The sequence below is a fragment of the Homarus americanus genome, unplaced genomic scaffold (genome assembly GCF_018991925.1).
Source record: "Homarus americanus isolate GMGI-L3 unplaced genomic scaffold, GMGI_Hamer_2.0 scaffold33468, whole genome shotgun sequence".
Taxonomy (NCBI): Eukaryota; Metazoa; Arthropoda; class Malacostraca; order Decapoda; family Nephropidae; genus Homarus; species Homarus americanus.
In genome coordinates this window covers 1,173,403-1,198,663 of record NW_024714177.1, presented here as the reverse complement: position 1 = coordinate 1,198,663, position 25,261 = coordinate 1,173,403, and the positions used below count along the sequence as shown (strand labels likewise).

Genomic DNA, 25,261 nt, shown 5'->3' with positions numbered 1-25,261 from the left:
AAGTCCACTAAAAAAGAGGAGGGGAGGGGGCAATAATAACAAGGTATTCTGGTACTCACTTTAGCCTCCTGCAGCTTGCGGGTGAGCTGCTGGTGGTTGTCGATGTCATCTGCCTGAGTCAGCTCGTTGGCTCGATCTGTGAGGGTCTCGAGGGTCTGACGTAGTGTCTTCACCTGTCGCTGTAGTTCTCGGATTTGGCCAGTCTGCCGCTGACGCTCCACAGCCTGGGCTTGCAGCACCTCCCATCGCTGCACGATACCTTAGAAGAGGAAATAATATAGTTTAGTCAACAGTTCTGCTGTATCACAAACAGTATGTGCTGGCAAGTAAACAATGTGAGCCTGCAGACTTGACGACATTAAATTTCGAGTTTCATATGAGTATTCTTATTTAGTGTTGTTACCCTTTACAAAAGACACAGAGAACGGCAATTCATATGTTACAAAGAAAATGAAAACTTGACATTGAAGGCAGACTAAAGTAAAGACTACTTGGCCATGCCGAGTTACACACACACACACACACACTTACGGCACAGAATTGGATAGAATTTCCTCCTCGAGTAGTCGCTTTCATAGCCTTCATCAATCGCACTTGTGCAATTGTAAGGCGGCATGTCGAATTATACAGTAGAATTTTCAAACGCTCTCCATTTCACCTTGAAATTATTTCATGTAAAATTACACTAGAATTAAAGCTTCTAGACCTACAAATACAATCATGCACAAATACAGACAAGCAAAAACCTACATCTCAACTCCATGAAAGCAGACAACCACATTTCTTTAGAAAAAATCTTATCCCCTCCATCAGTCAAGACCGACGGTGAGCTGCCCAACAACCTGCCGCCACAGTACAGCGCACCGCGCGGCCGACTACAGTACCGCGTCGCGTCCTTGTTCACCCCCCCCCCCCCATGTGCTTCCTTTCCACAGAAATCAATACATCTCTATACCGTAACACAACGCGAGTGAGAATATATACCGTACTACAAACATCCCGTCAGATTTAATTCAACCTATGGTAATACTGTTTGTAATGTCACAATTATTCCTTGACGCTGGGTGTAAGGTGGCAATAGGACGCCTTGATATAACTCAGTTCTGTGGATACTATCGATTACCAGTTGACCAAGCCACACGTGATCATTGCTTTCTCTACATATTTTGTCAGCTGCACGCCTTACAGTCTGTTGTTGAAAACTCGTTCCTTGCTCCTACACTTCATGGTCTTAAATGACAATATCTTCACCAATTCCCTCTCCCTCCTAACCATTACTCAATTATCAAAAGATCTCTCCTGTCATCACTGTTACACCACACCACCACTTCTCACTTCCGGCTCCTCCCGATCCTATTTTTCTGCTCAATTACCAGCCATCAACTTCAATAATAAATGTCATAAATTACCATTGGAACATAACTCATCCTTCTGTAAACTGTTATGACGTCTAACTTGTTTTAACGCGTATTTTTTTATGTACACCCACTTAAAAATTATTCGGCACCCTGACGGCGTGATACAATATGACACAAGTGCCGAATAATTTTTTAGTGGGTGTACAAACCTTTCACCACCACTACCAAGTAACCACACACACGCTCTTTCTCAGTATGTTCTCAGCACAATATTTCTTTAATAAAATTCCTTCAGACGTATTTTTTGGGTAGATATTGTATACCATAACGAGGTCTGCAATTTCTCTACTGATATTTCTACTGACAAAGTTAATTCGTATCACTCATATAACCAAATACTACCATCTTTCCCCCTTCACTTAATGAGTTACACCTGTCTTCTGAATAACTTAAATGCCATTCTTGCACGCGATACTCAACGTTGCTAGGCTCCGCCACCTGGACGCTCTCATTGCCCGCTCCGGACGGCAGGGGGTTAGGTTACCAGAAGCTCTGCAAGCGCAAGGCTTACAACCACACCGTAGGGTTTCTATTTACTTATTGGACAGCGCATATATACTGTATGTATGCGACAAAAATTGAACTGTATCTTATATGTTTTAATGAATTCTATAGACTTTATCTCTACAACTAACTATTGAACTGTACTTAGAAGTCTTCACACATCGATACACATCAGTTAACTTCCGTAATATATGTCAGTAACAATAAACTGATTTAAATAAATACGGATTCCCTTCCCTGGGAAAAGTTTGTGACTAACTGGCTGTATCGAATTACTGCACTCTCAAAACAGCTGAAATATTCATCAGCTGTTCCTCGACATCCACACGACATAAGGCTGGATCATGGTGGATTTTAAAAACTGTTTCCGAAAGTAAATTAATCTTATTTTAAACAAAGGGAGGCCGAACACTAATTAGGTATAGAAGCAAAACTTTTCAAAACGTAAAATTCCGATCAACACACGTGAGGCATAAACTAAACAATAACAACAGTTCTCAGCAGACATTTGGGGAGGAGCGGGCCAGCGGTAAGACAACTTTCACCTATTATTTATTACCTTGGACAAAAAAACAACGGCTCCCCCATACCACCTGACAATAACTGCTTAACGCTGACTTCGATAAAATGACTATTAACTGTAATATGCTTTACCTAACTAATGGTGCACCTCACACCCACAACGAACACTGCTGATTTCCTAGTTACGCATTGTGAAAATTGTGATATTCCCTTTTATATCGCTAAAAATAAATAAACAAACAGTTGAACGAGGAAAATAAGATAGATTTTGCACTAAAAAAAATGCGTTTAAAAGCTCGGGCATTAATGGGAAGAAATATTAATAAAGACGCAAAGAAAAACACAAACACCAGCGATCTGTGATTACGGGAATGATACCTGAAGTAGGAAGAGAAACTTGTCCAAAACGAAAGCCGAGTTATTACTGACAATCAACGCTTAAGACTTTCCCCTCGACATTACATCCGTGGGTGTGAGCCTCGGCCGAGTACCAGCCCCTCCCCTCCACACACACACACTACCTCAACCCCTACGCCTCAGGCTCCCACACAGTGACACACGTCTTCCCCACCATACACGCCTCTGTTCCCCCCATCCCCCAATTTATACACAATCTCTTACTCCCACATTCCCCCTCCCTCACACCTACTCTTCCTCCCATCCAGAAAAATCTCCCCCTCGCCACTACACACGCACCTACATCCCCCAATCCTTATACGTACTTAGTCCCCTACACCTTACTTATCTCCAACCCAAGATAATAGCTGCACTATATACACTCTAATCACACCTTGAAAATCGTAGTTACTCCTCAATAAACCTCATACTAAGAGAGCAATGCAGGAAGACGTTACATACAGATCAACAGCGAATACTCCCACGTGCAAGTCTGGAGGTGAGGTTGGACAGCATTCAATGGTTGGTCGGGCTGGTTACTGTACTTTGTTGGCCCACAGGTATCGATTCCTCTTAGGAACTTTGGTGTCAACGGCCGGTGAGGACATGGAATTCCACCTGACTACCACCACTGTCATGACTGGGAACCACGCAAGGCTCCCTCCCTCCCTCCCTTCTTCCAGTGTAAGTGTGAATACGATAAGAAACAGGAAAAGAAGAGCGAAAATGAGGATAAAAGGAAGTTCGAACAGGTGAAAAAGATATGGAATTAAAACAAGTGCAGGGAGAGGATGAGTCAGTAAAGGAAGTCAGAATTGTGTAGTGTACGGATTTACCACATAACGCCCTGAAGCTCCAGTTCATCGGTGCCACCGTTGACCCACTGTTGCTCTTGTCGCAACTTTCCCCGTTATAGTGCACCGCCTTTCACCGTTATTCTACCTGCCATCGTCCGCTCTTAATTATAACTACCCCCTGTGTCCGTTACTGTGGCTACCTCTCTTGTTACTCTGGTCATCACAAGTTGTTCATATGAATTTTTTACTTATTTTGTCCTTTACTTCGAAAACTCTTTGTTCGCTTCTCTAACTCGCCCATGTCCAAGGATAGCAATAGCGACGTGACACTCAGAGCTGTAGTTCCTCACCACGTGACACACTTTGACTCTGTCTTCTAAGGACTCGAAGATCGAAGTCCAACTTTTTTTAGTTTAACAAATTTATTGACAAAGCTTAGAGTACAGTTTGTCTATTCAGGTTAACATCAATTCCCATGAGCTCACACGTGACAGTGATGGGTACGTGAGCGGGCAGGAGGAGGGAGATACTGCGCAGGTTATTGCGTAACTACCACCACCCTCCCACCCCACCATCACACTTCTGTATATATTTTCTGTTACATTATACTCTCCCTCAGTTTGTGTATCCTTGTCTGAATATTTATTTTATTAAACTGGTATCCAGTATTCTGTAGGGGCGAGTGTTATGTCGTCAAGTGGTGTAACACTGACACCTCCCTCCCTGTCCCACTTCCGTCTTGAGCGTGCTTTTGTGTTACTTCTCTCTGCCTCTGCCTGATGTCTGATAATGGTCATGTCTCAGCAAGCCAGGACTTACTCCACACACACACAGTCGGTTAACATCCAATACAGCATACATCTACAGTACAAAAACAAACAATATTATGCTACGGTAGAGAAATTAACGATTGAATTCTGGAGAAGTTAAATAACATGGTATTCCCAGTCCCTGGTTTATAAATCACACCCGTGATTTTACAGATACATGAATCACATAATGCACCCGGGGCCCCCCATCCCTCTCGCGTTTGAGCAAGGAGTAGCTGCGCAGTGCCCGCGTTCCCACGATAATCCAGCTCCTGTATACTCAGGCCAATATTACGCTCCTGACACACTTCTTCCAATACACTGATCGCCACCATACTTTTACACTACCCGCAGAAACAAATTTATCCTTAATTTCAGTTTTTAGCAATGATAAAATTAACATTTCGCTCTAACCACGAAGATTATTGGCTGTTTACACCAACACAACAACAAGGTAAGTCTCAGGAGCCCCTTGGTGTTGTCACCTGGCACTGTGCACTAGTAAGTCCGCGCGATGATCGTTCCCGCAAGGCACTGCCACGGGCCCAGGAGCTGTGCCACCCGACCCACTCCCACAACCTGCCACCCACCACCACCCCCTCCTGCATACTGCACCGCCCAGGTCATTGACATTTATATCACCCTCCCCTGAAGGGGCCCCAACCCACTAAAGGTCTCCACCGTAATATACCGCCCAGCTGGTCATGCTCTCACATCACCATAACATATTTAAAACATCTGTCATTATCAAATAAGTCTTAGTGTAGCGGCGCGTTGTTGCAACAAGCAGCCTCTACGCAGTCCGGGGAGCACATAACAGCCGTGGGTGACGAACTAACAGGATAATGACTATAGGTAATAGCCTTCTCCGACGGGCCAAGTTGGTTTATTCTACTTCCACACTTAAATGTATCATTATTGGCCGTCAATGAAACTCATCAGATACCCGTAACACTGAGTGTCTTAAACCAGACTACGTCACATTTAGTCACCCATGACATAAACAAAACTAAAGACTTGCTCATTCCCACATACGTCGTGTTTGGCTCACACTGAAAACCTGACACCCAACAATGACTAACATGCACAGGTCCGCTCCTACTGCGTCGTCACCTGAATTAATTCTTTAACGAGTAAATAACTGGTTTCCTTGTTATCGTGTTTAGCCAGGCAATACAGAGAGAAGGGCGGTGGGTAGGAGGGGGGGCTCTGTTGTTGCTGCAGCCATATAAAGTAACACTGCTGACGCCGATTTATGCAGCCCATAGATCACATGTACAGGTGATCTTGTTAAAGAGAACAACCGAGTAAGCACATTCCCGGCAGCCAGGCACGGTGCCTCGTGGATCGTCTTTGCAGACTACCTGCTACACTACCACCTCCTCCACCACAGTAAACACAACTGGTGCACAGGCGCCCCTCTGCTAGCAACGCACCACAAGTGAAATCTTACAAAGGCCCCTTCGACAGCCACTCCCCCTCCAGCACCCCACCCGCTCTCCCTTCTGTCTCTCTTAGTTATGTATTTTTCTCTCCTTTATCTTCACATCCATTCATCATTCTCTCTCGTGAATGACTGTTCTCTCATTTCTTTATTATTTCTTTATCTTCATGATAGGCGGCCACACCACTGCATGTATACTAGGGTCATCACACAAGGAAGTCCTCACTTCTGGATGCACCTAACAACAAATACGATCAGTCTCCTCATTATCGCAAGAGACTTAAACCTGCATACCGGCCGAGCACTGACATTATCAACCTATGACCAGGACTGCAGGATAAATCACACGACCACTACCCGCACGGCGGTGTGTGTGAATAACGGCGGGAAAGACAAAACCTCGGGCGAGGGAACCAAGGCAGTGGTGTCACTGTTTAGTGTGTAACGTAACACACTCCAGGCTGCCAGCATCACGAGCGATATATACGGGGAATATTGTAGAACTGATTATCCTGCATGACGCTTATGAGGTATGACTTATCCGTCTTACCAAAGTTGTTACCAAGGACACGCCACAAGACGGGTGTCCTCCGCTCAGTTCTACACACATCATAGTACGTTCTAATGGATATATTTTGCGTGTACTTTACTTCCGTGTGAGCCAGCGAGTACTGTACATGATGTGTCTATCGGGAAGAAAGACAAAGGTACAGCTATTAAAAATACAAATTCATCTACACATGGCAACTTCATGCTCACCACTGCGTAACGGGTTACACAAGTCCCCCTCCGCCATAACGACTAGCCTTCTTCGTCAGCTTACACACACACGGAAAAATATATCATTTAATTACCAGTAACGCACCTTAACACTGTATCATAGTACCATGCAAATCTAATGTTATGCACCCAAGTTAACCAAGTGTCACACAAGTTTAGACATCTCACAACCACCACCATACCTGGTCTGATTTAATGCCCTCAAAAAACAGTCACGGTTAGCAGCTGTATCTTCTCTGCTCAGCACAAAAAGTCATTAGGTTTCACAAGACAAACTCACACATCATTTCTTTCAAGATTTCAGGTTAGTCTTGCTCACCTACCTTGTCTGGTCATAATCCAACTTTTTATCAACACAAAAGTTGGGACAAATTGCCAATATTATGCAAACAGAGTATGACAAGTCCTATCCGCACATCATGCTTGTTGTGGGCGTCAATAGTGGGTGAAGACGTCGTCCAGCGAGTCTCGGAACAATACTAAAGAGGTTCCCATTTCCACTATCGTTACAACAATATATAGTACCTTGAGCTGCCCACAAATGACCTACAGAAATACTTTCTACAAACAGGAGATGGTTGTCTTCTGAAGCCCTGGGGTTTTACATTCTGCAACCACTGTATTAACGATTTGGGTTAAATGGAGATAAACAATATATTGGTTATAGCGGTGAAAACAACATTAACACAAAAGCTTCTTAGCAAAGGGAAACACAAGGAAGTGCGCTAGGCAGCCTTATATATTCAGCGCGGTAGGCATTTTCGTCAAGGTCAACACTCGTCCATTCCAGGAGTTTCCACATTTCTCTGCATTTTTTTATTACGTAATTTACAAATATACCAGGTATTTGTACCTACATTGTGGTTGAAGGATGCATGAAGTTTCGTAGAGATCGTGTATACATCACCCTACCCCCCCCCCCATATATACTTGTATATACAGTATATATATATATAATATAAGGACTAGTATTCTTTTCACGAGTCATCCCTAAACTCCGTAAATCTCAAGTTTTCTACGTTGAGTATTGTACACAACAGAAAACGAAACCACTTCAATACATTTTATGGTATACCTAAATATAAAGTTTAATATTAAAAAGTTTAAAACACCCTGGGGCTACGTATCGGGTCACTGCAACGCTTTTAGGCAACTTCCAGATACAGAGATTTATGGATAGATGCCACACTTACGGATATTCCACACCCTTCCCCCAGAAACAGTTCAGCAAGCAGGATAAAGATGAACGTGCACAGGCATGTTAGTTTAATAAGAAAGAAACTTCTGTTTGTGGCAACATTAGTCACAGAATAAGTTAAGGCATGCAGGGCTAACCTTGAGTTTCCCTTAGTAGCCTAGTAACCTTGGGCACCTTCCTAGCAGATTGGGTTCCTGGGAGGGGCAGGGACGACCCGGACTCCAGGGGGGCGGGGGAGTCATCTGATGTGGAGGCCCAGCCTATATAGTTACCACCACCAACCCACCAACACCACAGCCAAAGGCAAATGGGAGGGGAAGCAACATATAAGAATGCGAAATTTACAAAAGAACAAAATCTACATATAGAGTCAATCCTGTACATACAGAAACTTCAACAGTTACACAATATTTGTTGACATGAAGCATATGACAAAAGACAAGATTTCAGCACCTATTACACTCCTGTTTGTTTATTCCTTCAACATTGACTACACCCTTAACTTAGAACCCTGAAAAATAAACAAACCCAATTTGCCAACTTACTGGTGACGGTGATGGACCTCTCGGGGTCATAGCTCAGACTCAGGGACCCCGGCACCACTGTATCAGACTCGTTCTGGTCGTCGTGTTCGTCCGAGTCCGTAAGATATATCGGATTGATCTGATACATGTCCCTGAATGTCCTAAAGCTATAGTCTACCTGACTCATTTTCTCAGGGGTGGACTCCACACTGCTCTCAAATCTGAGCGCCCGTAAACTCTCCGTGGCTTCGCGTTGTAACTTTTCGGGTAAAAGTTCTTGGACTTGGTAAGACTCGTAGGTCAGGTCCGGGATATTGAAGGTCGGGGAGGCAGAGTCGTCTCGGGGGGGTGAGCGGGAGCGGGATCTAGACAGAGACATCTCATCTGACCCCTGAACACCTGAACTGGAGGCCGGCGAGGACCCTGGTAACGGGGAATCTTCCCGTACACCAAGATGGTCGTCTGCAACACCCTCGTCAGTACCATCCTCCCTCACACTCGCACCAGTAGGGCGCTCTCGCTCACGCTGCAGCCGAGGGCCTACAATCTCATTAATCCTTGACCGAATGTCTTGGGAGTTTCCTTCGCACTCTCCACTCATATCTTCTGGTTTGCTCCCCATACTGTCCTTCTTATCAGATTCGTGCTGTTCACCAACATGAGTTTCCACCCCCATTCTCAAGTCATCACCTGATAAAACCTCACCATGGTCATCCAAGAGCGGTGGAATACAGAGCTGCTCATCCTTACTACCAATACCCATTCTATCATTATCTTTGGATTCTGTTGCCTCAGCTGGGCCACATAAACACGGACCTTCGTAAATTATTTCACCCGCGTTTATCGGCGAGTTCATATCGTCCTCGCCGGTGTTAACAACCACGACGTCACTTACCCCTTCCGTCATCGTATCTTCCACAAAATGAGAAGTTTCGTCCTTTGCTTTACATATCCAAGGACCTGACTGTGACTCGTACTCTGAATCCGTGTCATCATAGGAGTACACATAGCCCAATTTCTGGGTTCCTACCACACTTGGGAAAGACTGAACATAATCAAACCTCTCAGTTAAACTATCTGTGCATGAACTGTGCTCGCCGTCGACGTATATTGCGTCCCGATTGTCACTAACACTAAGATTGGGTTTATTTTCCCCAGTCACTTTTTGGGTGTTTGTGGAGGATTTATTATATTGTTCCGCATCACTTGTTAAATTCATTGGTTGTTCCCTTTTGCCGTCACTGTCAGATAGAGAAGGATTAGTTTCTTCACTAGATTCACTATCTACGACATATTCAGTGAGAACTTCCGAAGGTGTTGCTACTGTACAAGCCTTCACGATGTAAAAGTCATCGTTCTCTGTCATTGAACTTTCAAGCGAGCTGTCACTATCCTCGTCCCCACTGGCGTTAGTCACTTGGATGGCCACACCTGTCGTCATTGAGGTGACAGTAGGGGAACGGACAAGAACCCCGTCACAAGTTTTCACCTCTGTTACCTGTGCCAAAGCAGCAGCAGGTCCTACCAGCTCTCCACATAAATTGTTCAAATTCTCAGAGTCGCTGATTTCCCCAGAGGCGGAAGAAAGGGCGGTACATACTGTCTCCATCACAGCGGTGTTGTTTGTTGAGCACCTGGCGGGTGTCAGCAGGCTGGCCTCAGTGCACGACTCTGCCACCAAATTAGAAGTGCCTTCAACAATTTCTGACTCGCATAACTCATTGCCGAAAGACAGACTGACAACGTCTCCATGCTCGGCTTTGAACTTCTCTATTTTTTCTTTCCAAGTTTTGCCACGCACGAGTTTTGGCCTCTCCTCTATGTGTGGAGGCTTAACCACTGCCTCTGCCTTGGCCTCCCGCTTATTTTTCTTACCTTTCTTCTTCCCAGCTTTCTTTCCATTAACTTTCTCCTTTTCTTTGCCACTTTCTGAATTTCCAATACATTTACCATCCTCGGGGACTTCAGGTGATGGCGAAAGGTCACCCAACTTCACATCCGGAAATTCCAAACTAGAAGCCTCCGGTTCGACACCCACTTGATGTTTATCCGATGCCAAACTTAACTCTTCGCCTTGGCACTCGTCTCTGCTCTCCACCGCCCCGCTCTCACTCTTCGATGGCGACTCTTCTCTTACACTCAGATCCAAGGGTTCCTCATCACTGTCTATAGCGTAGTCAGCTGTGCCTACACATTTATCTTCACACGGCACCAACTCTCCGTCTGACTCCGTTTCAGAACCAGATTTTCTCTCACGGCATTCATAGCCAACAGAGACTTGTGGTGACTGCTCTCTGTACTCTGAGGTCCACGTGGGTAACTGGTCTTCCTCAGTGACGGACAGCAGCACTTGGGTCTCCTCGTCACCTCCCATGATGGTACCAGGTGGTATCGGACTTAAGATATCATGTTCCTGATCTTCCATAAGTGCAAGAAATACAGCTTCAAGATCTTCCTTGGTGATAACGTCGTCACCATCATCACGGTAGTCGTCACACACACTGGCCTGCTCCACCGCTGTGGTGTCCTCTGCTACCAGCTTCCGCCAGTCGTCTTCCTCCACTATGATGCCTCCGCTGAACTCACAGGGGTTTCCACTGACAGTTTCCTCGCTGCTGCCACTGGGTTCTGTCTCCCATTCATAGTCGTCATCGGCATTCCCTTCGCCACTTTCTTCCTCAGATCCATCAATGAAGGGTATAATACTACTGCCATTACCTCCGGTGTAGGGTTGTGAGTTACCACAACTAATATTACCATCCCTTACTCCCTTACCATAACCTCTACTTTGGACACTCCTCGTCAGCCCACTACTACCGTCGGCAAGTACTGCAGATTTCTCTCCATAATGAGGGGAGTTATTTTCAAGAGTAATATTTATATTAGCTGAAGGTCGCAGCAGTGGGCCAATAAAGCCACTATTGTAGTCCTCCGGGTCAGTGTGTGTCTCAATATTGAGAAACTCGTTACTGAAATCGTTAAACTTTCCCTCACATTTGATATCTTCTTCCTTAATGGCATAGTTCTCACCACTTATCTCCGCCTCACAGTCACTGATGTCTTCCCAACAGTCTATCACACCATCGTCTTCGGTGTTACTGTATTCATCAATGTTGTCAAGGTCGAAGGTCACTCTTAAACCTTTACCGGACCCTTTCTTACTAGGAGACCTCGGCTCCTTCAACACTCCTTTTCCGTTAACTACAGGCAGTGAGTAGACCTCCCGGGCCGGGGACTCGGGCGGCTGAGGTTGGCTGGCCGGGGACTCGGGCGGCTGGGGTTGGCTGGCCGGGGACTCGGGCGGCTGGGGTTGGCTGGCCGGGGACTCGGGCGGCTGGGGTTGGCTGGCCGGGGACTCGGGCGGCTGGGGTTGGCTGGCCGGGGACTCGGGCGGCTGAGGTTGGCTGGCCGGGGACTCGGGCGGCTGAGGTTGGCTGGCCGGGGACTCGGGCGGCTGAGGTTGGCTGGCCGGGGACTCGGGCGGCTGAGGTTGGCTGGCCGGGGACTCGGGCGGCTGAGGTTGGCTGGCCGGGGACTGAGGTTAGCTGGCCGGGGGGGCAGCTGGGGTGGCTCGGGACTCAGGCAGCTGAGGTGCTGGCCGGGGGACCAGGCGGCTGAGGTTAGCTGGCCAGGGGACTCAGGCGGCTGAGGTTGGCTGGCCAGGGACTCGGCTGAGGTTAGCTGGCGGGGACTGGCAGCTGGGACTGGCCGGTCAGGCGGCTGGGGTTAGGCTGGCAGGGACTCGGGCAGCTGAGACCCAACTGGCGGGGACTCGGGCGGCTGAGGTTAGCTGGCGGGGACTAGGCAGCTGAGGCTGGCGGGGACTCGGGCAGCTGAGGTTGGCTGGCGGGGACTCAGGCTGGGTTAGCTGGCCAGGGACTCAGCGGCAGTTAACTGTGAGGACTCCGGGGGCTCAGGCGGCTGAGGATTGTGGCCAGCTCAGGCGGCTGGAACTGGCCAGGGGCTCGGGCTGAGTTGGCTGGCCGGGGGGCTCGGGCGGCTGGGGTTGGCTGGCAGGACTCGGGCGGCTAGGAATTGGGGACTGGCCGGGCTGGCCAGGCAGGACTGGGGGCGGCTGGGGTTGGCTGGCCGGGGACTCGGGCGGCTGAGGTTGGTTGGCCGGGGATTCGGGCGGCTGAGGTTGGCTGGCCGGGGACTCGGGCGGCTGAGGTTGGCTGGCCGGGGACTCTGACGGCTTGGGTTTGCGTTTGGACTTATTTGGGTGAGGGCGGTTAGGGGCGGACTTCGGCGGGTGAGGGCGGTTGGTTGAAGACTTTGGCGGGTGAGGGCGGTTGGTTGAAGACTTCGGCGGCTGGGGGCGGTTGGCCGGGGACGCAGGAGGACTGGACCCGGGAAAAGAGGGGTCGGCCTGGCGCCTCCCCTCTCGCATCGTCTCTCGTCTGGCCGCCATCACCACGGTAAACTGACACTTGTTTTTACGACGACGATCACTTTACAAGGCCAAAGGTGGATGTCTCGTTAAGCATCAGAACGAGCACTGGTCATCACAGGTCCACAATTTACACGTGTCCTGACCAACACCTGATGTCATGATCCACCTTAACTCGTACAGTATATATCAGGTGTCTTCAAGAGAGCTCAGGCTCTCAACTGGCTCAGCCATGTTAATACCATCATCTTTAATTGACTCTGTATGTGTTCTGGCTAAATAAACTGTTTCAATATCTCACTCATACGTCAACAAGATCGTTTAGGTTTTCAATCCTTTATTCTAGAAATTAGATAAATAAAAATGAGAATATTATCACTGTCGCGTACACTGGATGAATTCACTAGTCCCCACGTCTATCACTATGCGGAGTACAAGGAGTGTACGTGCGCGAGCGCATGTGTGTGTGTGTGTGTGTGTGTGTGTACCAGGTGCCGCGCCGTGAGCTCACATAAACAGTCAGGGGAGTGCCTGAGGTGCGAAACGCTTGGCAGGAATGAAATGAACATCTGTAAACCGTGAAAGTGTAAAAAAGACTTTCCATTCAAGCTCGCGTTACACAGCTGGGCCGACTAGAGGGAGGGGGAAGCAGCGCGCTCACAACTCACTTTTCACTACGCCCTTCCGCCTAAACTGAGTCCATTTAGCGTCCCAGAGGGGAGGAGGTGGAGTGGGGGGAGATAAAGGGCACAATACCGTGGCCAGACCCTACACCTCTGTTGGGTCCCTACCACATGTTCGCTAACGACCGCTACCTGGTTAATCACCCACGCGTGACGTAACGTTTACCATCAGCGTAATGTGTAACGGCCTCAGTGGGGGAGGGTTGTGGTATACGAGGAAGTGGACTGTGCAGTGATTAGAAAAGGACAAGGTGTAAAACACGGCTCAATGTGTGTAGCAGTGGTGAGGGGCGGGCTGAGGGTTACATTAACAACATACCCACGTGGTTGCGGGAGGGGAGGGGGCACAGTAGCTAGGGGTGGAGGTTAAATCTCACAGCTACATGAATGACAATAACTATTCGCCTACGTCATCTGGGGTCGAGTTTCATACGCTGAAAATCACACGTGTACATGCAACCGAGACTGAATTCAAGTAGGAAAGAAAAATAATTTACAACAGGTTATGTACAACAGGATAAACTAGTGACCTTTATTATTTTACAAAGGACTTCCTGAACACACGAGCACTGAAACACTAAATTAGACGGGAAACTGCATTTGAGAATCTACTTTGTCGCGTGGCCTCTGTAGTCTGCCAATTTTACTTAAGTCAAAACATCATAGGCGGTAAGAAGGTTGTTGAGTGTTAAGAGTAAGCGTCTTCTGTTACTGTGAGGAAGCATGACGAGTGCACAGCTAAATCCCACATGGCAGTGAGCACCTGGCGGAAGGTGAGGAGTATGAGAGATAAACAGGTGAAGGCGACGGCTGCTGCTGCCACCCGGGGCACACCAATCAACACTGGCACCACGTAGCCTCGTGTGTGCCAAGTACCTACCCCGAGGAGGCACAGTCTTGTTTAGGAGGCTAACGTCCCCAGCAGTGCCACACCACACCACCTCCGTTGTCTCAGGCGCGCGCGCACACACACACACACACACACGAGCACCACACTATCTGTCTCTTTAACACTAGTTTCTTCTGTATACTTACTATAACAATTCACAGTTTCTCGTCACTAACCACTCAAACATTATCATTTTCAATTCCTAAAAGACTGTTTAATGTTTATTGGGACATTCCTTTCATTTCACCACCAAGGCTGAAATCTCGGTAACGTCCGCCTCTCTGGAGGAATTGTACACCACTGCGAGCACACTAGTACTGTGACACACCACATACACTATCACGGGAACTGTACAGTGCACCCCAAGGCACACACGGCAATAGTGGGGTGCGAGCGGCTACCACTACGCGCTTAACTCGGGGTCTAGTCGAGAGAGAACTGAGGATTCAAACGATGGCGGGGTAGCTTGTGGGAGGGAGGGAGGGAGGGGGGGGGGACTGCCACTATTTGCGGGTATATACCTCACACCTATCGTCACGCCGCGTATTTCTCCTCACTCATACACCTCACGCTGCTCCACCACCCTACTGCACCACCTGCTATTACTAGGTGGTGATAGGGAAGTGGGACGATGATATATGAAGACGATAAGATAATCACGCAGTTGGCACATGTCTGATTCACCTCCCGCCCCCACGCTGCTTACGTCATCACCAACTACACTGAGGGTGCCAACTTCAAACTTGTTATTCTCATCTGATCACTCACACGGTTATACTAAACCTGTTGGTGAAATAGACACTTTACGTAATTAACTTCCGATAAATTCCAATGATGTACTTCATTCCTAAAATTAGACAGCTTATTTAACATCATGTGTTCCGTATCCCGTTTTCTCTTTACCGCAGACTGAGTTATTTTTTGTCTTCTCTGCTGGTTGGTGGTTGTGTCCACACCATGGCCCAGCCTCACCCTTCAAGTTAAACATACAGTATATAGTTATACTCCAATATAACTGTAAGAAGATAAAACAAATATTGAAGCAACACACAATGACAGTTATAAATGTACATTAAGTGCAATGAAGATTATCCTTGAAAGAGCGAGGCTGTGCATATGAGGGAGGGAGGGAGGGAGGGAGGGAGGGAGGGCGGGTCATGAAGTGTTGTTGTTCATCATGATGCAGAGGACAGCGTTACTGTGCCTCTATGACGTCATGTGTGCTCCTCACCTGGGCTTCATCCACACCTCACAGGTTTAACTACCGGCCATTCTCACGTCCATTTGACTGCACTAACACCACACTAAAAAGCATCAAGTACTTAACATACGACTCAGTGTGATAATAATAAACGAAATGTAGGTAAGAAGCAAAGGAGGGTTAGTGAGCTGAGCTGTGAGTCGGTGATCTACAGCCTGTGGCACCACACGCTAGCGTTCAGTAATCTGAGTGTAGGTTAGCTGGTCACGACCACTGTGTCCCCTGGCCACGATGTAAGGAAGCAATTTATTACTAGGGCCGATACCAAGACCGCTGTAAGGTCTGAGCCAACTCTTTGGAAACCTCAGATACTCTTTAAGCTTTGACTATATTGCTTGCAGAGGTTCTACCATCCATGAGTTCTACTGTGTCCAGAAGGTTGGGGGAAGGATAATTTTGAGATCCAATTTCTTAAGTAGACATAAATAGCCACAGGAGGTGATCATATTTTATAATTTATATCGTGTTTAGTCAATAACCATCACACTAGGACGAGACCACAAAGCTTCCGAGGTTATAAATAAGAAGCGAGCCAACATGGGTGTACCGACTCTGTCCGCCTTCCTCTACATTAATTGTTGGTGACGTGTAGACACCAGGGTGGAGGAGGGAGAGACAAACCCGCATCCTGGTACACACCCTCCCTCAGTCCTGCCACCTCCCTCAAGCAACTCCTCCTCATGGCGACGTCCACAAACCATTCACAATACATCCGTTTACAAATGAAGTTAAAACTGACACCCACACTAGCTATGGGCATGACAGCGAGAGTCATCCGTCTTACTGGTACAAGACATCGTGTCGGCCACTATAGGAATCACCGCTGAGTTGAAGAGGGATAATATTTTCACTTGTGTAGGGATAAGTGAAGTTCCTTGTATGATTCCCCTGATTAAGTGAATAATGTGGTCATTTCTATATTCTACGAGTGACAGATATTTACTATCTCTTCTATGTTGTAAATTATGGAGTAGCAGAGTAGATAATATTGATAAGAAGTCCCCCAACCAAGTGCATCTCGTGATAGGCAAGTCAGCTGACGGGGTGGGGGGGGAGGGGTCGTCTCTGAGGGTCCTGGCGCGTAAACAAACTCGGTAGTGTTAATAACCCGAGCTTCTGTGTGGACTAGGTGCCCCCCCCCATGCCCCCCCTCCCTTCTTCAAGTAAATACATTTTTCACTCAACAAGACGCAATATCCTTAAAAGAAATGGTTATTCGTGGCCCCTGTGGACGATAATAATCCCAGAAATGTTGGTGGCAGCGATATAGAGTCCCAGAGATGTTGGGTTGGTGGCAGCGATATAGAGTCCCAGAGATGTTGGTGGCAGCGATATAGAGTCCCAGAGATGTTGGTGGCAGCGATATAGAGTCCCAGAACATGTTGGTGGAGCAGTCCCAGACAGCGCTATAGAGTCCCAGAGATGTTGGTGGCAGCGATATAGAGTCCCAAGATGTTGGTGGCAGCATAGAGTCCCAGAGATGTTGGTGGCAGCGATATAGTCCCAGAGATGTTGGTGCAGCGATGTAGAGTCCCAGACAGCGCTATAGAGTCCCAGAGATGTTGGTGGCAGCGATATAGAGTCCCAGAGATGTTGGTGGCAGCGATATAGTCCCAGAGATGTTGGTGGCAGCGATATAGAGTCCCAGACATGTTGGTGGCAGCGATATAGTCCCAGAGATGTTGGTGACAGCGATATATAGTCCCAAGAAATGATGACAGCAGTAAAAGGGGCCCCAAGGCTAACGGCGTAGACTGCGTACACATGTGAAGTCGCCTTAAGCCGGGTACCATAACCGCCCCACCTCCCCAAGAACACTCATACGCTCCCTCCCCTTCACACAGTTACCTCATCCTCCTCCTTCACCGCACCACAATGGACACTGGATGGGTCTCTTAGGGTGATCCAGAACCAAACACTAAGTCTACCAGGAACGTCTATCACACACACACACACACACACACACACACACACACACACACACACACACACACACACACACACGGTCACCTCTAACTCATACAAAACTACATAGTAATTTATAGTTATTAAAGGAGTCCTATTATGAGTCACATTTAGTAACCCTGTTTTTTCTTATTGCTCACAGGAATGTCCACAACACATCCACTTTACACATAAACACGCGGGCTAGAATGTGCTGGTGTAGGCGGCCGTCGTGCACATCCCTCCCACCAATGTATTGACAACAACCACCATCGCTCACAAGCAGCTCTGTATTCCTACCCACTCCATCACCACCTAGTCTTGTCACAACTTTCTATTTTCTTCTTTTTTTCCTCACGATAATGATCACAGCGTTACAGGTAGTATTCTATCATACTGAACCTTGTCACCACAGATCCAGTTTAATGGGGTAGTGAAGGCACATGAACACACCTACACTACTCACTGTGTCAACACTTGATAAATCATCTCACTAACTTTCTGGGGATAAAACCTGGAGTAACGTCCGGTGGGTCACGCGGCCCCACTAAGACTGGAACAGGACTGCCAGGACCTGGTGGTTCTCCGGGAGTCCTGTGCCTCGCCCCACCCACTATACCCCAGGCAGGACGGGATAGGGAGGGGCGGGGCAGGGTGGGAAGGAGGGGATGAGGTGCCCTCGATGAATGACGCCTCTGTTCCTCCGGACAGCAGTTGTAGGGTGAGGCTCCACACCGACTGGACCAGGAACAACAATCACCGTACTGACATCGACTACCACTGAACTCGCGGGCTACACTGTACTCTATGACACGACTAACGCGTGGCGTGTGAGCCTCCCACAGCTGTGTCGTGGTGGCCAGACAGACACAACCACGGCCACCCCAGGAGCGAGGGACGTACTAGCAGTATTGTCTACCCTGTACACAACTATGGCTAAGACTGAGAGGTGCGGTGAGGCTGTTATTGTGGCGACATAGATAAGGGGTAACTTGATACAAAGGTCACTGGGCTGAAGAGGGGAGGTATAGGAGGGTTGGAAGGGGGTGAGGGGTCGGGAAGAGGGGAGAGGCGGGTCCTGGGGTGGTGTGGTGGTGGTCTGGCAGCAACTGTGGCCCTACCGAGTTTGCCTGGGGGATACCCTCGTGTTGCAGCTCTCCAATATTGATCGTCTACACCCCCTTCCCTCCTAACACCATGCCGCACCCTGCCACACCTATTAGGGATTTCCTGGATACACAAACACCACTACACACTAAAAGCACATCACCCAAACTAAAATACCCAAAAAGAGATCTTCACGTACACAAACATCCGCATATACACACACAAACAACAACTATTTCGCTTCATGACTCTGGTAATGAGGATACACAGGTGTACAGCTATTACCTGCCACGTTCTACCTGTGCTTGTTTTACACGTCGTCGCTTCCGTCTACCTGTACATTTAACTTACTTTTGCAAACATACATATAAAGATTTGACGTTACATGGTGTGGGTGGGAGGGCGGCAGGTGAGTGGAGACAGGTGTGGTGGGGGCGGGGGGGGGAGGGCCTCGTCATCGGACAGACTAGTGCTGATGTGTCCCTCCCCCCACTCCCCTCACACACCTCCCTCACTCCTCACACACCTCCCTCACTCCTCACACACCTCCCTCACTCCTCAGCCACACATATTCGTCCATAACTCCGTCCCAAACTACCACTTTCACACTCCATCCTATTACTTAAAACACACTTTACATTTCCAGTATTACTATATCAATATTCACCAAACATTGTGGTAAGTATTGTTGGGGAAGTTGACTTAACTAACAAAAGGATAATGTTTGTTAAATTATATGGAAATGATGATGATGATGATGATGATGATGATGATGATGATGATGATGATGATAATGAAAATGATGATGATGATACTTTTATAGCCGTGAGCCAGGGTGTACGGAGAACCTACCCACAGGTCGGCTCGTCCACCTGCAGTATAAGCTGGTACAGAGATGCACCTCACCCGCATTATGTTGTCTCTTGAGGTTAGTGCTGTTCATGTGCGTGTGTTCTGCTCCCGCTGGTCCTGACTCCCTTCTCTGGTATAATTCCTTTGATCAAGAACTCACTCTCTCTTCCTCATTACATATTTTAAGTTGTTTCTTTACAAATATCAAAGTTAAGTCTTGGTTACTCTCTCTCTCTCATCTTTTGTTTTGTTTGGCCAAATGTTAGAGGCAGGTTGAGCACAGGTACAGTAGGGAGGCAGCTGTGGACTGGTTGTGGCAAAGAGCCCGTAAAGGGACAGAGGGGTGTGCCGACCCTGAGGCAGAACCCACCTTAGCTAAAACACTTCCTGTACACTTTACTAGACCAGGGATGAGTGACGGGAACACATTACAGACGAGAGTAGATTGTGACGATGTGTGTGTGGTGGCCATGTGTGACGAGGTGGGTGGTGGCCATGTGTGACGAGGTGGGTGGTGGCCATGTGTGACGGTGTGGGTGGTGGCCATGAGTGACGGGGTGAGTGGTGACCATGCGCTGGAAGGTTGGCACACCCTGATGACTAGAATGTGACGCATGTTGGTGTGACTACGCCAAATAGTGGTGACGCAACAGAGAGTGGGGGGGGGGTGCCTGGCCACTTCTCCACATTACCTGCCAAAAAGACTCCCCTAAGGCCACCTGGCACTCACTGATGCATCTCCTCAGGGCCACAGGTCAAGCAGCACCAACAAGGACACATACCTCGACCCGCATCCGTCAAGCATTAAGTCACTGTAATGTGTAACTCGGGAACTTTACACGTTAGACTATGTCACTCTCTTCTACACTGATCAAAAGTTCTTATACAACATTATCTCCTCAATGATACACAAATTCCTTTTTATTACAGTTAATTCCGGTAGGGAGAGTCAGGTGTAAGTTTTATATAAGCGGCCATAACTTCGTTCCTGGGCAGGTTGTGGTGTAGACTGTAGAGGGGGACATGTGGGGCAACAGGAGCCAGGAACTGGTTGGTAGAGGCTCAGGTTCCCTTACAACGCTGTCGTCACCCTCACTGTTTACACAACCACCACCACCTCCTCCTCTGCCGTCACGGTACAAACCTAAGATGACTCCATTACCATTCTGACGATCATCCAACATCACGTTCTATATTTATGAGTCTAAAATATTCCCCGATTCGTTAAGTTCTCCCAAGCTGATGGTAAGAATAGAAGCAGGTAAGAATGTTGTGGTATCGGGTGTTTACTGCCCATAGCCTGAGTTAGTACTGCCACCTTGAGCCCCAAACACGATCCTCCTCTCTACGCTCCCGCCTCTTACATCAGTAAACACCTACACCACGCCGAAGATGACAGCCTACTACTACACTAATATCAAATGACGTCATAAAATACGCCCGTGTACCTATATACAACGAATGCCAGAGAGCCAGGAAGCAATTAGCGGCACACTTGGCACCCCAAGATAGTACTTCGAGTTCCTGGCATACTTGGTGAGCCACGTCCAAGCCCTCACCACCTTACACAACGTCTCCCTGCGGTAGCTGCCACACTATACATGCTGCTGTGTTTAACTCCATGTGAATAGGCTTTTTACATAGCTGCACAAGACGTTAATTTAGATGTATGTTATTATGTACAAATGTAAACAGTCTGGCGAAGTTTTTTAAGACGATGAGTTTCACTGTTAAATACTATGTGTAGCTTAAATACACAAGTGCTGCCGGAACTTGGTAGAACACAGGAAAGCTCATGTACAAGATGCATTACGAGCTACAACTTAATACTGCTCACGACGACGACAACGCCGGCAAGGATGCCTCTGACCTCCTCTGGGATATGCCAAAAGCGCTTCTTCCCTTGCTGCTGGTGAAATAAAAAAACTATCAACAAGAATATAACAACTTTACCTCACAACAATAACAACATAACATATAAACAAACCAGAAGGTAAAATTTTCCACCTACCAGATAAAACAAACTTGGAATCTCTGACAACGTTGCAGGTTTTGATTCCCATTATGGTTGACGTAACGTGACTCTTCCATCAACACCCCTTCTTTACACTAGGTGGGACACACACACACACACAGCCAGTTCTTCATCCCACGGTGTAGAGTTAATAAACGTGTTTTTTAGTAGAAACTCGTGAAGGGGCGACGTGTGTGAGGGTTGTGCAGTAGGTTCTGAGCGTAACACAACACCGAGATGTCTCCTCTGTACCCCCCTCACCCAGGTCGACGGTATTATATCAAACGACGTCGCTGCTGCCTCGATAATAATCCTGGTAGTCGAAGTTCGGTCAGGTTAGGTTTATTTTTAACACGTTCGTGTCCTGATGTCTTAATATTATACTCTACCGTACAAATTATGTCTCAGGATTTAAGTGAATGGCGCCGTAGAGACATAGACGTTGATGTATTTCTGTCTTATAAAACCTACTGTCTAGTCAATCTCCCTTATCTGTTTTTTACATTAGTTTATAGCCCGTGAGAGCTATAGATATTCATCAGTTTTATGGTTCAATGAATTACACTAAGACACTATAACTTCTTATCACAGGAGAACACATTCCCCTGTTATGGTGACGTGTTAGCGGTGTGTGTGTGTGTGTGTGTGTGTGTGTGTGTGTGTGTGTGTGTGTGAGGGCTAAATATACACCAAAGTAAAGTGAAATGATAAACAAAGGAACATTTAGATGAGACAGACAAACAGAGACTCTTAACACTCCATGCATCAAAAGATTAATTGATTTATGCGATTAATGAAGGGTTTTTTTTTCTTATTACTTTATATTATTCTGTATTACTTCCATCAAATACTAACTAACGATGGTGAGCATAACTATAGCGCCATGTCCAGCTGAGATGTGTTCTGGTGCACCGACAGTCTGGGTACCGTAGTTGTTATTCTTGGCACAGTGCACAACCCAGTAACCTAGAGACAACACTTTGCCCAACACAACATTCCGGACTTAACACAACATTCCGGACTTAACACAACATTCCGGACTTAACGCAACATTCCGGACTTAACGCAACATTCCGGACTAAACACAACATTCCGGACTTAACGCAACATTCCGGACTTAACGCAACATTCCGGACTTAACGCAACATTCCGGACTTAACGCAACATTCCGGACTTAACGCAACATTCTGGACTAACACTTGATGGCCTCTGGCTTGTGTAGTTCTGAATAACGTAGTGGTGATATAATCTGGGTCAATCACTAGACTGCAGGACACTTTTCATCGTTGCAACACCCTCTCGTACACTGCATTAGTTTATTCTCACACACTCCAGCACAACACAAGGTACTAGTACTGCATCACACCGATAAGTCTTCTCACACAGGGTTAGAGCCCAAGACCACCACCAGCGCCGGTGTTCGTCAGAGTACGACTGTATAGCCGAGTTACTCCTCTGTGGTCACGACATAACCGGCTTAGGTGACCGGCATCAATGAACCTTGAACGCATCGTCTACCTCGCCCTTGAGCCGCAGTTATGTGACCAACCCCGAGGAGGGCAAACCGCTCCGGGAGGGACTGGGCTCAGCATCTGACCCCAGTCACTACACGCACAGAAGCCCTCCTCATCATGACGGCTGACGTCGCCCCTTAGAAGGGTTCACTCATCCCTACACCACCCGAGGATTACCTGAGGGAGGGGAGACACTCACACCCTAGCTGAGGACACATGTAATCAAGGGGCCTCACCAGTGTCATCAAGAACCAACCTCTATGGCTTCACTACACTACCGAAACGAACCTAAAAACGATAAAATCTATAAACTGCAAATGATGAGGAGTGAGAAGAGACAGGAGCAGGTTAACGTACTGTGTGTAGTACTGCTGGGACTTCCCGGATCCCAGATTACAGCCCCACCTGTTAGGAAACACATCCATCACGGTTGCTGTGGGGTATATGGATGGAACCTGAGAGGGAAGCACCACGAGGGTTAAAGACCACAGAAAACCTTCCCATCACGTCTGTTTAAGTATGGGGAGTGTTTGTCACATCGTCAAGGATTATAACTATTTCAAGATCCATTTGGGAAGTAGTTCAACATTTATTTGGGTGTGACCAATAATTTAACACTCAAAAGCTACTTCAATACCAACCACTGTTGTACTTTAGTGGACGTCAGGACAGTTATCTTATTCCGAATTAAAGTTTTTAAAATCAGAACTTTATTTTTCATCCACCTAAGAGTTTTTACTCATCCAGAAAGAGTTTAAAGAGATGAAGTAGCACAAGACGAGGTAACGCGAGGTGATGTGCAGTGGTCGACACAATACACCTGACATCTACAGGGTGGAAGTGACGACTCAAGAGGCTGTGGGGATAAAAATGCCGGTGGGGGGAAAACAAAGAAGGGTGTATAAAGGGCGAGAAAGCAACCACCGATGACAATGGCTCCTGATGTTCCTGATAATAATATGAACAATAGTGTGTGTCCCAAGCCCCAGGTATATGTACACAACTAAAGATCTTACCTACTTGAAGAATAAAAAAAATATCAAGTTGTGAATTCTATATCAGCTCCCGTTCCTAATGTTCCTTCTACATAACCCAAAAAGAGTGAGGTAAATAAAGCTCTGTCCTGCGCCGCCACCATAAATATCTGAGCATTTTTATAATCACACGCAATCTTTCTTCTGGCAGCTGGTGAGCCTCTGCTGGTATACTGCGACAAATTCACCACAACACTCCCGGCGACAACTACGATTTTCTACAATGGTGACGGTAAATATATCCAACCTTCAGCTATTTATACTAATATCACTTTGTTTCCCGCTTGACTGCTGATACAACAGTGATATTATCCATCCCAGCCCCTCTGTCAACCATTTAGTTTGTTTTAGTGCCACAAATATCTCGCTCCCACTCTGCCTCGCTACCGTCATTATCGGTGACTTCCGCTGTCAGCGACTCTCAACACTTGGCACAATAAAACCCAGCGTCAACCAGCACCCTCCCGACGGTGCACTGCCAACACCCGCTTGACAACAGCCTGGTGGTTCCCGCAACACTCCCCTCGGCTATTTTTACCCACGATAGATATCAACAACCTCAAGCAATGCAACGACGACACAGAATTTATCATGAGTCTTGATAGTTTTAAATTGAGGCGACGGAGTGTGCTCACAGCCTACTCCTCACTAACTCCCTCACACTCCTACACCACAGCTGTGTGAGGTACTCCGTCGCCGCGCTCTGACGGACGCTGAACTTTCTATCTGGAGTGCTCCACTTGTGACTACTTGACGATGGTATTTCGAGTGCGTCATTGGGAAGGACTTTCTCGTGGCTGCACCGCAAAAGTGTCTTGTATAATCTGTGCCATCACATTATAGTTCCTAATATTAGTTTTAGAGTAACGTGTGTCCTCCTCCCCCCCCCCCTCTTGTACGAGTAGCGAGGATATATTAAATTAATGTTTAAAAATGATGAGTCGTGCTACCAAGTTTAATTACATGCAGGACAAAGCAGGTATAGCGTGACGTGACAGATAAATGGGCGGAAACTTCTCATTAATACCAGCGTCACGGTGGTAGTTCATTCTTTTTTACTAAACAAGAAACAAAATGTTTTTATCCCTCCCTTCTCAGTATCGCTTTGTTTGTTCCAGACCATTAAATAAATAGACCCTTGTTATTTATCTTTGTCTCCATTAAACAAAAACTTACCTGCA

At 47.2% G+C, this 25,261-nt stretch overlaps 1 protein-coding gene across 4 annotated transcripts in view; it reads right to left on the bottom strand.

The window, feature by feature from the left end:
- Positions 1-25,261, bottom strand: part of LOC121876391 — a 264,178-nt gene that overhangs the window by 16,212 nt on the left and 222,705 nt on the right. For 3 of the 4 annotated variants that reach the window (XM_042381469.1, XM_042381475.1, XM_042381491.1), the window contains 2 exons: positions 8,006-8,128; positions 60-259 (listed from right to left, as the gene is read on the bottom strand). In XM_042381469.1, the coding sequence (XP_042237403.1) occupies positions 60-259; positions 8,006-8,128 (323 nt within the window). The remainder of the gene's footprint in view (positions 1-59; positions 260-8,005; positions 8,129-25,261) is intronic. The other variant, XM_042381483.1, reaches the window with a different exon arrangement.